This window comes from Neofelis nebulosa, chromosome 3 (genome assembly GCF_028018385.1).
Source record: "Neofelis nebulosa isolate mNeoNeb1 chromosome 3, mNeoNeb1.pri, whole genome shotgun sequence".
In the NCBI taxonomy this organism is placed as follows: Eukaryota; Metazoa; Chordata; class Mammalia; order Carnivora; family Felidae; genus Neofelis; species Neofelis nebulosa.
The window spans coordinates 104456826-104473341 of record NC_080784.1 but is presented as its reverse complement, the minus strand read 5'-3'; the positions used below and the strand labels follow the sequence as shown (position 1 = coordinate 104473341).

At 40.3% G+C, this 16516-nt stretch overlaps 1 protein-coding gene across 2 annotated transcripts in view; it reads right to left on the bottom strand.

The window, feature by feature from the left end:
* QRFPR (pyroglutamylated RFamide peptide receptor) overlaps positions 1-15513 on the bottom strand; it is a 53405-nt gene extending 37892 nt beyond the window's left edge. For both annotated transcript variants that reach the window (XM_058721486.1, XM_058721487.1), the window contains exon 1: positions 14824-15513. In XM_058721486.1, the coding sequence (XP_058577469.1) occupies positions 14824-15163 (340 nt within the window). In that variant the 5' untranslated portion in view covers positions 15164-15513. The remainder of the gene's footprint in view (positions 1-14823) is intronic.
* Between the last annotated feature and the right edge of the window lie 1003 nt (positions 15514-16516).

Sequence of the window (16516 nt, the reverse complement as noted above, 5' to 3'; positions counted from 1 at the left end):
ACACACACACACACACATAAATAAAAGTATTTCTTACTGTGTGTATGTGTGTGTATATATATGTGTGTGTGTGTGTGTGTGTGCGTGTGTGTACACATGTAACCAAAAGTTTTATTATGTAAATGATCTTTGATATTCTCTATTCTAATATATTTAATATATTTGTATTTTTCTTCAGTTGCTAATCCTGACTCACCAAATGACTTCATGACTCATTAATAAGTTGCAACTCATACTCTGAAATTCACTGCCTTAGAACAGTGATGCCTCTGCTCCAAAATGAAGTTCAAACTCCTTAACATAGCAGTAGAAGGCTCTTCATGATCTGTCTTCCTTTTCTCTCTAGCTTTATCTCTCACCACTTCTCCTTTGAATGCTAAACTCCAGGGCTATGGAGCTACTTGTATTTTCCAGGAAGCCTGATGTCTCTCAAAATCTTTACACAGTCTACACGGCGTACTGTTCACCCTTGTATCTCAAGTTTGACATTGTGGCTGGCATCTACTAGGCAGTCAATAAACACTAGTTGGATGAGTAAATGAATGAATAAATGAATAAATGGTAAAAATTCTATAAAAATCTATTTAAATAATATCTTTTGACAACAAAATCCCATCGATTTCACTCTGAAAATCCACACCTAGGCTACAGAAAGCAGAAAAAGCACTCAATATCCTAGAAGTTTATTAAGGAAAAATGTAATTTCTGAAAAATCAGAGCAAACAGTTTCGTAAAAGCTTACTTACTCAGGAAATTTTCACCCATTAAATTTGGATCAGCTTGGTTTTTGTCACAACAAATCAAGCAGATAAATAAAGTTGATTGTATATAAAATTCTGTACCCTTCTGGGTATAATGATGACTTGGAAGAAAATAATGGCATAAGTCCTGGTTACTGTAGTAACTGCCTCTATGGTACAATAGGTAATCAAAGAGGTGTATTTAGCCATTCTATTTGCTAATGAAAAGTGCTCAATGGTCTTTCACCTTTGGTCAAAAGAATCTATCCCATGTTCATCAGAAGCAAAAGTGTAACACAGCAATGGTATATTATAAACCAGCCTCAAACTCCCTTGTGCATATGGACCACATAGGTCATAAGCCCAGGATGGGGTCTGAGACAGTTTCTAACAAGGTTCCAGGTGCTGCTGCTGCTGGTGGTCCATGGAGCAGATTCTAAACAGCAAGGAAAGTACACAGTATATTGAAGACTTTCTATTTTGCTGTTAGGGAATGCTCTTTCCTGGCCCATTTTTGTTACCAAGGTAACTGGGCCACGAGAGGTGGGTCCTACCACCTCTTGACCTAATGACCTCTTACGCCTGGCAGAAGAACTGTTTTAGCAAAGGGGCAGCGTCTCCTTTCCTTAGGCTCTTTCCAGACACTTAGCTCCTTTTCCCTTTTCAAATTAAAGGAATCAGTACAGTTTACCCCCAGATAAAGTTCCTTCTAGTTACCAGTGAAGCAGCCACTTTTTATTTACCCCTTTATTTCAGGAACTTAAAAAAAAACAAGCAAACAAGCAAAAAACCCTTCGATTGTCTGTAATACTCCACCATTGCTACTACCTAGAGCTGAAAACATGTTGAAAAGATGTATGAAAACCATGCAGTACCCAAATAGCTCAGTATACAATTTTGACTTGTATGCTTCTCTCTGAATAATTTTTTTTCTGTTAGAGATTTCCTTAAAGTTTTTAATGGAAGATAATACAATTCCATTCTCATATAGTCAGTTTCCCATCTGTCAGTAACATCTGTAAGTCAAGATTTTCTGACAATATTAGAAAAATGTGGATGTTTTTCCCCAGTTCTCTTCCTTTTTAAAAGTTTTTTTTTCCTTTTTGCTATATACCTTTCTCCAGGAAGAGAGGAAATGGGTGTAAGTGTACAGAGTTGCTTTAAAAAACAGAAAAAGTCTTTCTTTGACATATTTACTACAAGAAAGGCCTTTAAAAATGAAGTCTGAAAAGAATAAAAAGCAAAGGCAATTGAAATAACTAACCAAGATTCATGCTTAGCTGACTTGAAATGTTCATCATTGTTATTGAAATAACTTCGCAAATATATTACAGAGAACTGTTCTTCCAAAAATTTGAGAATTTCACAGATTGTTTAAGAGACATAAATTAGTCAGTTAACCTCTCTGGATTCCATGCAAACCTAGTGCATTTTGTGGCCTCTAGGAATTTCCTAAAGAAGGAGCCAAAACTATATTTTATCTCAGGCCAATCCTGCCAGGCAAATGCACTGCCTTTTCTCTCCAACTCTGTCGAAGGAGTGGCCCCATATGAACCCATGGGTCACATGAACCCACCTATTCCTCCTAGCCTTTTGCTGACATTTGGGCCCAAAGTCTAAGCCAGTCAAATTCCTTCTCTTTGGATTAAGACATAGGAAACAGAATAAGGACTGTGAGATGAAGCCAATAGATATATAGAAAAGTCATGAGTAAGAGTGGGGGCCACAAGGGTTATGAGAAAGTAGAAAATCTAAAGACAAACAAATACGACAGGGATAAAATGAGCATAAGAGTTCTCCTGGCTTCTTTCTCTCCTCTACCCTTTTCTCTTTAACTCAAAGACATGCCTGCTGGATGGTTCTCTCTATGGGCTGTTTCATTAACCAGATTGTATGTAATAATTGGGGTCACATATCAGGATGGGATATTTGCATAAATAAGACTGAGATTTAAAGACAGAGAGGGAGAGGGTAGGAGGCGGAGGGAGATGGGGAGAGAAGGAATAGAAATAGGGAGACCTGAGAAAAGACTGATGAGGATGAATAGAAAGAAGTAGGTAGTAAGAATGCCCACAGGTAACTGAAGCATATGTTCTTAACCAAGGGAGGCTTCCTTGGGATGGGATAGGGAAGTTGAGAGACCTTGACATCCTGCATTACAAGATGAGGGCACAAGTCAGTGATAGCTTTTGAATTAATATCACTGAGGCAGCAGTACAGTCTGGGGTGTTCTGAAAAGACACACGATCTTTGCATGGTGAAAAAAGTTTTGTGGGGCACTACTACGTGTAATATTAAAGACCTGAATGAAATGGAAGAGAGGGATTTCAAGAAATAATTTTGTGAGTAATGAACTAAAATCTTTGAAAATTTCTTTGATCAAAATTATTTTACATTAGTGTTGGTCACTGGACTAAGTCTCTTTGAATGTGACACTGTACCAAGCCTGAGCCACCTGGAACCCTAGGATTTATTCAGCTTTCCAAGAGTAGAAAGCAGAAAGGGAAAGATATGTAATGGTAAAAAGATCAACCAAACCAAATGATTGTACACCATGGTAGTACAAAGCAATCAGACTTAATAAGCAAGTTTTTGTCCACTGGTGGACTGGAGCAAAGTCACATTCATGGCTGAGCCCTGGAGATTCATGAATTCTTCATGCTGAACTCCACATAGCTGCTGCTTTGGATCCCACTTCAGTTTTCATGAGACCTACCTGCTACTGTCCCTAAATTCAAAGGAGATCCCTCTATTCTTTACTACAAAATAGGCTTGCCATACTCCAATTATTTGAGGTAAATTGAATCTTCATTCCTTGCAACCAGAAAAAAGCAAAAATATATACAAAAGATAAATATAATCTCATTCTTCCTCATGTTGCGAAAATAAATACAACTGATTCCTTAAAAGTCTCAAATATTAGTACAATGACGAATAAGGTGATATACTTTAATGCATCCAAAAATATTTATTGAGAAGCTACTAGGTGATATTGAGAACTATTACCGTGCAATTAACTAAATGATGGATAAACAAGAGAGATGAAGTCTTTGACTTTATGGAGCTTACCTTCTAATGCAGAAGACCAAAAACAGGCAAATAGATTGTGTCTTCAAAGTCATAAAATTCACATGTATTATTTCCCCAACACTGAAAATCTAATTTGAATAATGTGTTTATTGAATAGACCAGCTATTTTTGCATCTTGCAAACACAGTGTGAAGATCTATATTTTACAGCTAATGATTCTATTTATAGGTAATACAAAATTTTAACCGGATCTTGCCCAGAGTGATGTTTTATGTCATTAAGTCTTCATTTAATTCATTTTAAGCAATAGACCAGTGCTAATTTTCAAAGCTCCATCACTCTGATTTTTTTTTTTAAAGTAAAACTGTTCTTCCTCAGAATCCACTGAAGAAATCACTGCTTGGATTAGGTCTATATTGATACTTGGATTCGATTTTGACTCAATAAAATTCCTCCTTATAAAAAATAAATCCCTTATTGTTTGTAGATATTGCAGTAGAGGAAAAGTTTTAAAAAGCCACACATGTTGCCCTATCTGTAGAATAAGCTGACAGTACTTCTAAAGCTGAGTCAATATGGACTTCTGGGAATATGTGTTGTGTGTTAGGGCTCCAAACTTTAGTACACAGGTGGGCAGAACCACTGAGAGTAAATATGCAGGAGTCTGTTCTCGTGAAAGTTTCTGAGGAAAAGACCAGGACAACTTTTTTATTTCAGAAATTTGTCCTCCAGATCCCAGAAACTAGCATATGAGGTCTAACTATGTAGGCAAAACTGTGCACAAATGGGGCAGAAACAGGTGATGAAACGCAACCCGTTGCAGAAAGAGAAACCGTGCCCTGTGCCAGCATAGCAGGACGTGTCTGTATTAATACTAGCGTGGCAACACGGTGCCTATGGTCTGCAGTGTCCTGGAAAGACACATGGGCCTTGCAAGGAACTACAAAATCTATATCGGCCCCAACAAGTCTTTTACCACTTAAGCCTCTTTTCAGGATATGTTATTGCTTCCGAAATGAACAAAAGTAAGTACTCTTTTCTGTGTTTAGACTACAAATGATTAGTTTGACTTTTCATTGAATATAGAAGTAAATATTTTCATGGTAATTATTCAAGGCTTTGTTAACAAAACTAAGTTATATGTGGATGGGACTACTTATAGTTGTTTTATATAAGTGCATATCATATGTCCTTGAGAAATTAATTCTGTAATTACAGTTTTTTTAAACTCTATCATCCTTATTGTCTATAAACCAAATTAAAATAAAATTCACATTTTATTTATTTTATTTTATTTTATTTATTTTATTTTATCTTAATGTTTATTTTTTTGAGAGTGAGAGAGAACACAAGCAGGGGGTAGGCAGAGAGAGAGGAAGAGAGAAATCCCAAGCGGGCTCCGCACCATCGGCACAAAGCCCGATGCAGGGCTCCACCTCAACAACTATGAGATCACGATGTGAGCCGAAATCAAGGGTCAGATGCTTAACCAGTTAAGTCACCCAGGTGCCACCCTAACATTTAAATAGTAATAATTTGCAGCCGTAAGTCACAATTAGCTTCCTTTCTTTGGGTGCCCACTAAGTGCTGGGTCCTTCACATACAGGGTCATTCACTCTCACAGCAGCCCTATAAAGTATGCATACGTTTCCCAAATTTACAGATGAAGAAGCTACAGCAAGGAGAAATAAAATAATTGTCCCAGTATGAAACACTGTGTTTGTCAACCTGCAAATAACACTGCAGATATTAAATGCATCTCAATTCTACAAAGAAGAGATTTTTTAAAATATTTTTTATACATGTATTGAAAGAGACTTTCAACCTCGTTTCAAGTTTTATAGGTGAAAAGTTTTATAGGTGGAAATGTGTAAATATTGTATACTTCATACTGAAATACAATGGGAAATCATAAGAACTGAATATGCATTAATATTTTTGATAAAATATAGTATGATGTAAATCTTGCATTTTGATGTAATGTATGCTGCTACATTGTCCACTGGGGGGCAACATCAGACATTATTTTATAACTTCTCAGTTTATAACATCGTATAACATCTCCTAATAGGAGCAGATTGAATGCAAGGAAATGTAGTTAATAGCACAGTAACTTGTGAGTCATAAATGGTGCGACAGGATTAAAACCCAGTATTGTCCACACTAAGGACCTACTCATTTTGATTTATATTAATTTTTTTATAATTTTTTAATGTTTATTTATTTTGACACACAGAGAGAGGCAGCATGAGCAGGGCAGGGGCAGAGAGAGAGGGAGGGAGACACAGGATCCGAAGCAGGCTCCAGGCTCTGAGCTGTCAGCACAGAGTGGGACACGGGGCTCGAACATATGAACCGCAAGATCGTGACCTGAGCCTAAATCGGTCACCTGAGCGACCTAGGCGCCCCTGAACCAAACTGTCTTTTTACCTCTTTTATTTCTCCTGTGTTATAAGAACACAATACATTTTAAGGAGAATTCCACTAGTCCTTAATAATCTACAATCTTTCTGGTACTATACGCGATGTATTTCTCAGAAACAGCCACAAGAAGAACAAATTTTGTCTTGCCTAGACAGATAAGAACAATAAACACTTGAGTACTTAAAAATTAATAATTAGAAATCAATCTTCAGGGGCGCCTAGGCGGCTCAGTTGGTTAAGCGTCTAAGTTTCTGACTCCTGATTTCAGCTCAGGTCATGATCTCACCTTTCAGGAGACGGACCCCTCTGGCTCCTTGCTAACAGCTCACAGAGCCTGTTTCAGATTCTCTGTCTCCCTTACTCTCTGCCCCTCCCTCGCTCACACTTTCTCAAAATAAATAAACTTTAAAAAAATGAAATCAATACTTAATTTTAAAGCAGGAATCAAGACAACAAAATTATCTGTGGATACACATTTGAGTTGAGATAGGGAGTTTTAAAGAAAATGTGAGCCTATAGCTCCAGGACCATCTTTCATACTACCTGAAAAAGATATTCCAAGAATGAAGCCGCAAAACAGAAGGAAGTGAGGCTGGGCACAGAGAGGAAGGATGGTGGGCCTCCAGAGTCACTGTCAGAGGACCTGGATCCAGCTGTGCCAGAAGCTAACCCTAATCCTGAGTTTTTTCAGTTCCATGAGTCAGAATACCTCCCCCGCCCCCCGCCCCACGCTGCCCGCTCCTTTTCTTAAGTTAGTTTAAAATGGGCTTCTCTAGTTGCAAACAAGAATTATAATAAACCAACCACTGGCCAAAGAACATGCTAAGCTCTATTTTAGAAAAGCAGATGAAAAAGAGATTTTTTTTATGCCTCTTAAGTGCCCAATGAATTTTTCCAAGTTTTGTCATTGCCAAATCCTTTTGTGTCCCTTTTTAAAAAAAGTTTATTTGGGGCGCCTGGGTGGCTCAGTCGGTTAAGCGGCCGACTTCGGCTCAGGTCATGATCTCGCAGTCTGTGAGTTCGAGCCCCGCGTCGGGCTCTGTGCTGACCGTTCAGAGCCTGGAGCCTGTTTCAGATTCTGTGTCTCCCTCTCTCTGACCCTCCCCCGTTCATGCTCTGTCTCTCTCTGTCTCAAAAATAAATAAACGTTAAAAAAAAATTTAAAAAAAAGTTTATTTATTGATTTTGAGCACGTGAATGGGGGGAGGGGCAGAGAGAGAGGAAGAAAGAGAATCCCAAGCAGGATCTGCATTGTCAGCGCAGAGCCCCACCACAGGGCTCAATCTCACAAATTGCAAGATCATGACCTGAGCTGAAGTCAAGAGTCAGATGATTAACCGACTGAGCCACCCAGGCATCCCTTCTGTGTCCTTATTTTAACCATGAAATGCTGTTGTCTCTACGTAGAGACGCATACAAATCCCACTGCTTTTACTACCACCCTGCAGCCTTCCAAGAAAACTTAGTGAATTTCTTGACCATGGTATCTTTTCTTCTTAAAGTGTGCCCATAATTGATTTTAGAGAAGATCACCCAGAGGTTAGCCTTGGCACATTTTTTCATTTGAGTTCCAAACTACCATTGGGTCTCTCTTTGATTTCTTTCTTTTATTTTTTTCAGTGAGTCTACTCTTCGTCAAGAGCTTTCATCATTCCCATTAAAAGGTTTTTAAAAAGCCCCATAATACTGTTGATTTTACATCAGTTTCACCATATTTAAATTTCCCCCAGAAACTCTGAAGTTTCTGAAATGCTATAGGAAAAGAGAAAATTATTATAACATGTGTAAGTGATGTTTTCTAATCACCAATCAAATAATGAAATAGTTCCAGTCTAATCCCTCTGCTCTGAGCCGGCCCCCCTAATTAAGATCTTTTCACCACATAATGTTCAACAATTTCCTTTAATAACCTATTTCACAATTTATCAAGCTGAAATCTCTAAAAACTCACCTGAATTTCTGTGTTGTGTACAGTGAGTGTTCGTTTTTTTCTCACCCTCCCTCCTTCCAGTTCTTTCTTCCAGTAAAATCCTTTTTCACAAATATGAAATGTTATGCAAAACCCCATTTATTAACAAGAGAGAAGGGGGCTATTTTGATAAAGCTTGGGAACCCGCCTGTTCCATACACACTGACACCAGCCACCATGGCTGTGGGTAACATGCACTGAAAACCTTGCTGTGGGGTGTGCTAAGTTTCAGGGGCACCCCGGGGCTCAGTCAGTTAAGCGTCCGAGTTTTGCCCCCATCATGATCTCATAATTTGTGAGTTCAAGCCCTGCCTTGGGCTCTGTGGTGACAGTGCGGAGCCTGGAGCCTACTTCAGATTCCATGTCTCTCTCTCTCTCTCTTTCTCTCTCTCTCTCCCTCTCTCTCTCTGCCCCTCCCCTGCTCACAGTCGGCCAGTCTCTCTAAAATAAATAGACATTGAAAAAAAAATTTTTTAATTTAAAAATGTTAAATTAGAGTTTCATTCTCCAAGTGAGAGAATAATTCTTTTTGTCTTTCATCTTACATCAGCCCAACATTTTAATCATTTTTGACTTCTTTCTAAATCCACCATGAAAGACTCCAAAAAAGTGTATGGCTTTAGTAAAGACGTGGCTGGGTACAATGGGAGAACTGTCTCAGAGTTCCATGTTGGATTCCATTTTATGCAGCTTACTTTTGCATTTTCCAAGCATTCTAATTCCGATTGTTTTTTTTTTATACAACACATAGCAAACGTGTGCTGGCATAGGTAGCAGGCACTGTGCTATTTAAGCACTTTACATCCATTATTTCTTTTCACCTTCACAATAACCCAAGCCTTGGTGCTGTCAACATTTACCCTACAACAGTGGTTCTCAACCTTGGCTACAAATTATACAATTCAGGAACTTCTGAAAATCCAGTACCTAGGTATCACATTCAGCCCAATTAAATCAGAATCTCTAAGGGGTAGGAACAGTCATCATTTTTTTTTTAATTTTTTTTAACGTTTATTTATTTTTGAGACAGAGAGAGACAGAGCATGAACGGGGGAGGGTCAGAGAGAGAAGGAGACACAGAATCTGAAACAGGCTCCAGGCTCTGAGCTGTCAGCACAGAGTCCGACACGGGGCTCGAAATCACGGACCACGAGATCATGACCTGAGCAGAAGTCGGACACTTAACCGACTGAGCCACCCAGGGGCCCCAGAACAGTCATCATTTTAGGAACTCCCCCGAGTGATTCCATCTGTTGGCAAGATTGAGAATCACTGCTCTAATAGGAATTTTCCTATCAGCTACTGAAAAAATTAATTTTCACATTTTTTTTTACCTAAGCAAGTAGTCTTCAAATGTAGTAAGTGTATGTGAAAGTACACTTCTCCCAGTGAGGCTGCCATTACTTAGGGTATTTTTGGAACTCCTTTTTTGTAATTGCTTTTAGTCAATTTGCCAGTCATCATTAGAAAATTCTTTTCAGTGCCCACAACAGGATTGCAGGGAGATGCATAGAGCTCTGGGTGCACACTTCCCCTGGCTGTGACTACACCCCCAGCAGGATGAAAGCCAGCAGAGAGACCTGTGGGCTCCTGGCAAGGCCATCAAGGCCTCCGCATCTCAATTTATTAATGCTGAGAACCATAAAGGAGGGTAAGATTAGAACTGATTTTCCAACTCCTTCTGGAAAGACTTTAGAATTAATCCCTTCATGTTTTAAGTTCACTTTTATCTCAGTCACCATGAGTCCTATTCTCCTAGACCATCCCTTGCCCCTGGACCCAATCTAGGCTCTTGATATCCCCACTATGACCCAAGGTCCCATTCCCTAACACGCCCCCCCCCCCCTGCTTTCTCCATAGTGCACTCTGGATCTCTGACATCAACGAAATCCCCTACCTCGCCCATGTTTTCTTTGAATGGCACCTTCCCCTTCTTGCTCTAACTGAAACCTGGCAGTTCCACAAGGACACAGCTTTCTCTACACTTACAATATTCCAGTGCACACAGCAGATATTCAGAGGATGCTGAATACAAGAATGACTCATAGTACTATTAATAATAATTTAGACCCTGGGCCGAGAGACAAAGTAAGGTGAGAGAATGGTGGATGCTAATTAGATATCCATGTGTAAATGCCTACTTTACAGATAAGAGAGATTATGGCTTACAATAATTAGATAATTAGATACTGGTTTCAGAATTATCACCAATAAAAGGAGAGTCTTGATTGTAGCCTCTATGCAGAAATGAACAATGGAAGAAAAGAGATTGCGTACCAGGCTTCAGGTGACACACACTCAAAAAATGAGAGAAAGTATGAGAATCACTGAAGGAAAGAATATAGAGAAAAAGACTGATATATAGAAAGCAAAGTAAGAAGGAAAAAGAGAAGCTTATGGACACCTAGAGAAGAGAGAAAAGTGTTCTGGAGCATTGTTCAGAAGCAAAATCTATTGTACTGAATTTAGTTGAAAAAAATTTCACCATACTGTCAGTAAATTTGGAGGAACATTTAGATATTTCGAAGAAATATATTAAAGAACGAAAAAAAGAGACAAAATGAGGAAGAACAGCCAGCAGATAAGGATAGGTAAATTCTGTGGTGCCAAGAACACAAAGGGCAAGTTCACTGCTGAAGTTGAACCAAACAGATTGGTGACTAGAATGCACACAGAACTTCCAAGGCCTGACTCCTAATTGCTAAGACAATAAAACCCCATCCTCACATTAGTGATTAAAAAAAATCATAAGCAAATGTTATTTACTATTCTTGGGGGCAGTGAATCTCTACTCCTACCAGCTCCATGTCAGAAGTTCTGGGGAGTAGTGTGGGAGCAAATCAACTGTTGATCACAGAGAGTTGGCATTAGGTTGGTAATGCCAGATATACAGAAGGATTGAACATACACTTTCCTCAATGCTGAGCAAACTCAGATGCTGAATTAAGATCTTCTAAATTGAGTGTAACTCATATAAATAAACCAAATATTTATGGATATAATTTGTTGCACCTGTCATTTATAGTGTCACCACTGTACAAATGGAAACTCAAAGTTTTGCTCAGTGGTATGCTGGAAGACAACTGTATGGTTTTGAGTTTTGGGGTTTTTTCTTTAAAAAAGAAACTGATCTGCAGCTGCTGATGTCCACAGTGTAAATACTCCTACCATGACCGACTTCTTTTTTTTTTTTTAATGTTTATTTATTTTTGAGAGAGAGAGACAGAGGGTGAACAGGGGAGGGGCAGAGAGAAAGACACAGAATCTGAAGCAGGCTCCAGGCTCTGTGCTGTCAGAACAGAGCCCGACATGGGGCTCAAACCCATGAACTGTGGTGAGATCATGACCTGAGCTGAAGTTGGATGCTTAACCGACTGAGCCATCCATGAGCTACACCATGGCTGATTTCAAGCCAACAATATGATGTCCCTGAATGGGGAACTGAGTAAAGATGAACACAATGGTCTCTGTAAGTCAGTGCAAGCTGGCTCCAGAGAGTCAGATGTAATTAATTTGGACTGGGGCCTGCACAGATCATTTTCAAAGTCTCTCAAGAGGTTCTCTAGGCAGCCAAGTCTGAAAATCGTTACTTATAGTGGTGCTTCTCAAATTTTCATGTGCTTATGAATCACCTGGAGGTCTTGTCCAAATGCAGGCTTTGACTCAGTAGGTAACACTGGTCCCTAGCAAGGGAGATAAGTGGACTAAAGAAGAAAACAACAGTCATTTATAGCTCTACCTTTGTCAGAAATGTTTGAGAGGGAGGCTTTGAGAAGTCACAAACTGGAGGTTCATGAATTATTCGTGGCCAAACCCACAGAGAGGTTCTTTTACACAATTCTACTTTTAAATTTGAATTACATGCCAAGATCATAACATTCCATATTCCCAGCTTCTCTGAAAAAAAAAAAAAAGGCAGTAACTACAACAACCAAAGAAGATCTGACACCCCTGCCTGCAGGGATCCTGCCCGCTTTAGGGGAGGTAGCAGACTTCCTTCTCCACTGTTTCCTCCTAGTGGTCTCTGCTGTTCCATTTATGTTTCCTATTTCACTTCTGAAGGAATTTGAGGGGTATTCATATTTTAGGTGTAGTATAACTGATAATATACTTTTTCTTCCCCATTTGCACTAGCCTACTCTTCTGTCTCATTTCCCACCATTGCTCACATATAAACTATATTCTTGAAATGGCTTACACAGCATTCCTGGAATTCATCACCTTTTCCTTTCCTCCAAACTTTGGATTGACCCCTGTTCCTAGAACACACTCCAACCTTCTTCCTTTGTTAGGAACAATCTGAATCATTCCTCAATATCTAGCTCAAAAGTCCTTGGTAAAGCCTTCCTGACTTCTGTGCTCTTGCAGCAGAATGGATCCTCTTCTATTAAATCCTAGATTTGCTTATTCTGGGATATTTCATATTCTCTGAGGCCCCAAAAGTCATTAGATAAGCTTTGTTCATTTTTTTGTATTACCAAGGTAAAATGCTTTGCCATAAAGAAGATCCTCAATAGCTTTAGGGACTAATAGACTGTGAATTAACTTTGAACTATTAGATTACATTCCCTTGAAAGCTCTTTTGTTAATTTATCAAAGGAGTGTTGCAATTATTATCCTATCCTATAAAGGACAGGTTAAATCTGTATCACTTTCTCCAGAAACTCTGCAAGCTCTCTTCTTTCCCCTGAACTTCAATTTTGGTGTTACTTACTTGATTTATAAGAATATTTATTCTATAAATCTAGTCTCAGATAAACATAAGCCACCTAAAATCAAACAATCCTTAATAGAATTAATACCTTATACTTTCATGGAATAATAAATTGCTTCAAAGCACTTTTACTAACACATTTATCCTCACACTAACCTGTAAAATACATACCCAATGTATTACTCTTTTTCAGCATTTAGAACCTAAAGTGAAATGTCCTTCATGAACGGGGAAGCAAGGAAAACAGAAAGTTTAAGAAAAATCTTTGCAGCGCCCACCTAAGTCCTCTGAAAGAAAGATCCACCCTGTAATCTTTCCCAGGCTTGATCTCCTAGGATGGCTAGGGGCTAAACATCTGCTTTATTCCACTTCCAGGCTCCCAGAACTCCTAATATTTTATTGAGAAACTGAGGCTCAGATGTGTTGAATCAACATGTATCAGAGCCAAAGTAGTAATCCAGGTCTTTGAATTCCCAGTATAACATCCCACTTTTCTTCACTGTGTTTACCTTTACACACAGAGCTATAATCATCCAGCAATACATATATGCTTCATAAATCTGTCTTCAGAAACATGCAGAAATGAAAACTCCTGTACCATTGCCTCAAAAAATAAGTTATATATGATGACCAAAAGTTTACCCATTAATTTGGCGGAGTTAGTTGCACCAGGCAACTTTAAAATGCCCAAGGACAATGATTTCATCAGAGTGCATAAGAAAGGCTATAACGCATAAGTCAGTTTGCAAATTCCTGCACTGTGTCACCCTCAAGTGGATGCTATGTTCTCTAATGTTTAATTTAGTTTTGGGAATATTTACATTACAGATGAGGTGGGAATCAAAGATTTTAGCGTCTTGACCCACTAATGATAAAATCCAATGCAAATTAATGGGGGAAAAAAGCTATGCCAGGGAAAGAAAATCTCAAATTGTTAATGTAGGATGAAATGAACACCCGCAGTGAGATTTAAAGGAAGTAGCAAAGGAGTGGAAATGGCAGGGTTTAAAGGCATAATGACCCATTTCTCTCACATTCCCTCTGTATTTCCAACCACTTTCTAAGAATTTTGATGAGGCCTCAAGGATGCACCCATCCATGACAATGGGGTACAACACAACCTGTGCTTCCTCCCCAAGGCACACCAAGAACACTGGTGACAATAGAAGACAATACTGCTTACGGATTACAAGGATGCTCTAAAGCTGTGTCTCTGGAAAGACTGAATCATTTAGGGAAGTGAAGTGTCTACTTTTTTCTCAACCTCAACATACTGCTCCCAGTTCAATGACTCTGAATGGCTTTTCTGCCATTTCCACTCCCCTTTTAAGGAAGGAGGACAAATCGCTGTCTCCTTCATTATCAGTCAGCAGGGGGTATGTTATGTTTTCTGTGTTCTTTCTCCCTGCTTGACTGTTAATACAATCTTTAAAAAGAAGGACTATTCCAAGATATATATATATATATATATATATATATATACATATATATAGTTTAAATCCTCATATAAGAGTTAGATCTACAAATACCTGTTTGGAAGCCATAGAGGCAACTGTGGAGTGAACCTAGAGGTATGCAGGAAGAGCGGATATCGAGACTTTTATTATGTGAAATATTTTTATCTTACTTTTATTGGAAATAGGGAAAATCCTGGTAATTATGGGAAAAGGAGCTGAAATAACAGGAGAGAGGTGCAACTCCCCACCTCACTGCCTTGTACGTTTCCTAGGCATTTTCCTAACTATGTCTTTAAGCGACAAGGAAAAGAAACGTTGGGCTGAATTAAAAGTGGCAAAAAACTTCTCTCCAAGTGAGCACAAGTGAGGAAGTTCTAAGAAGGAGCACTGGATTCATTTGGTAGAGACAGAAATGTAAGGAATAGAGGGGGCGGGAAGAGTCCCTTGGCAGACTGGGGTTTAGAGAAGAAGGTGCGCTCGCGGACTCACCCCCCAGCCAGGTGTCAGAGATGTTCTGTAGCATGGTGACCGGGATGCAGAAGAAGGCGATGAGCAGGTCGCTGAGCGCCAAGGAGCAGATGAAGATGTTCGTGACGGTGCGCATGGCCTTGCTGCGGGTCACCACATAGACCACCAGCGCGTTGCCAAAGAGCGCTAGGGCAAATATGAGCACGCTGGTGAGCACGAAGGCCAGCTTGGCGCGCCCCGGCAGCTCCGGGGTGTAGACAAGCGGCCGCAGCCCGTAGCGCGCGATGAACTGCTCGCGCGTCAGGTTATGGTCCCGTAGCAGCCTGGAGAACTGCTCCCGGGTGATGTTGAGAGACTGCATGCCGCGCGCTGCCCGAGCGCCAGGCACAGCCAGCTACCCCGGGCGAGCACCGCTGCGCGGCGGGGCGGGGGCTGCGAGGGGACAGGGCTGGCGGCCGCCTCCCACCCTCGCAGGTCCGGACAGCCGTCTGGCGCGCTGACGGGCTTCCGATTGCACCCCAGCAGGTTCGAGAAGGAAAGCAGCGAGGGATCAGAACCACAATGAAGAGGCGGGAAGCCAAAGCATGGGAGGCTATCCCGTTGACCAAAACTGTTCGCAGTTCAAAGAAAGTTCTCTTGGTCCTCTCAAGGTTTGGAGCCGCGGTGTCGGGAACGCAGGAGCACCGCTCCAGAGTCCTCGCGCCTCCGGCTCCCCAGCCTTCTGCTGCAGGGATCGCACGGACTCCAGGAGCCCGCGGAGGGTGGGGCTGGGACTGGGCGGCGCGCCACTCACCTCCCTGCTTCAGGCGCTCCGACGCCGCCTCCCACACCCTCAGGGAGAGGGAAACCTCTCTCTGGCTCCCCGCCTTCTGCAGCCCTGAGCCTTTCTTCTGCCCCAGGTCATGCTTCTGTGTAAAACCCGGAATTGGGGTTTGTACCGTCTCACGGTTTCTCCTTTGACTAAATAATGTAGGCCACAGCTACCCGAGGCAAAATGGGATTTTTAATTTTTCCCTATATTTTCAAAAATAATTACAGCACACAGAAAATTGCAAGGATAATACAGAGAGGTCCCAAGCATCCTTTATCTACTTTCTCCCGTGATTACATCGTAGTTAATTAAGGTACAATACCAGACCAGGAATTTGACATAGCTACAGTGTGTGTGTAAAGTCCGTCTTTATCCCGAGTGTAGATTCCCATAACCATCACCAAAATCAAGATACAAAACTATGACCAAAACGATCTCCCTCCTGCTACATGTTTGTAGTCATACCAAGTCCCTCTCCCCTCCCCCGCAGCCCTGAACCCCTGGCAATTACTAAGCTGTTCTCCATCTCTATGCTTTTGACATAAGATTGTGTAAATTGAATCACAAATTATACCTTTTGATACTGATTTTTTCCACTCAGCATAGTGCCATTCAGATCCACCCAAGTTATTATTATTCCTTTTTTATTGCTGATAATGGCCCAGGGTTTGTTTAACCATTCATGGAGACGAGGACATTTTGGTTGTTTCCAGCTCTATTAAAAATAGAGCTGCTATGAAGAATCATGTACAGGTTTTTATGTGAACGAATATTTTTATTTCTCTGGGAAATGCCAAGAAGTTTGGTGGTTGGATCTATGGTTTATATAGTTAGGTTTGAAAGAAATTGTCAAATTCCGTTCCAAAGTGTACCATTTTACATTAGCCATAGCGACATATGAGA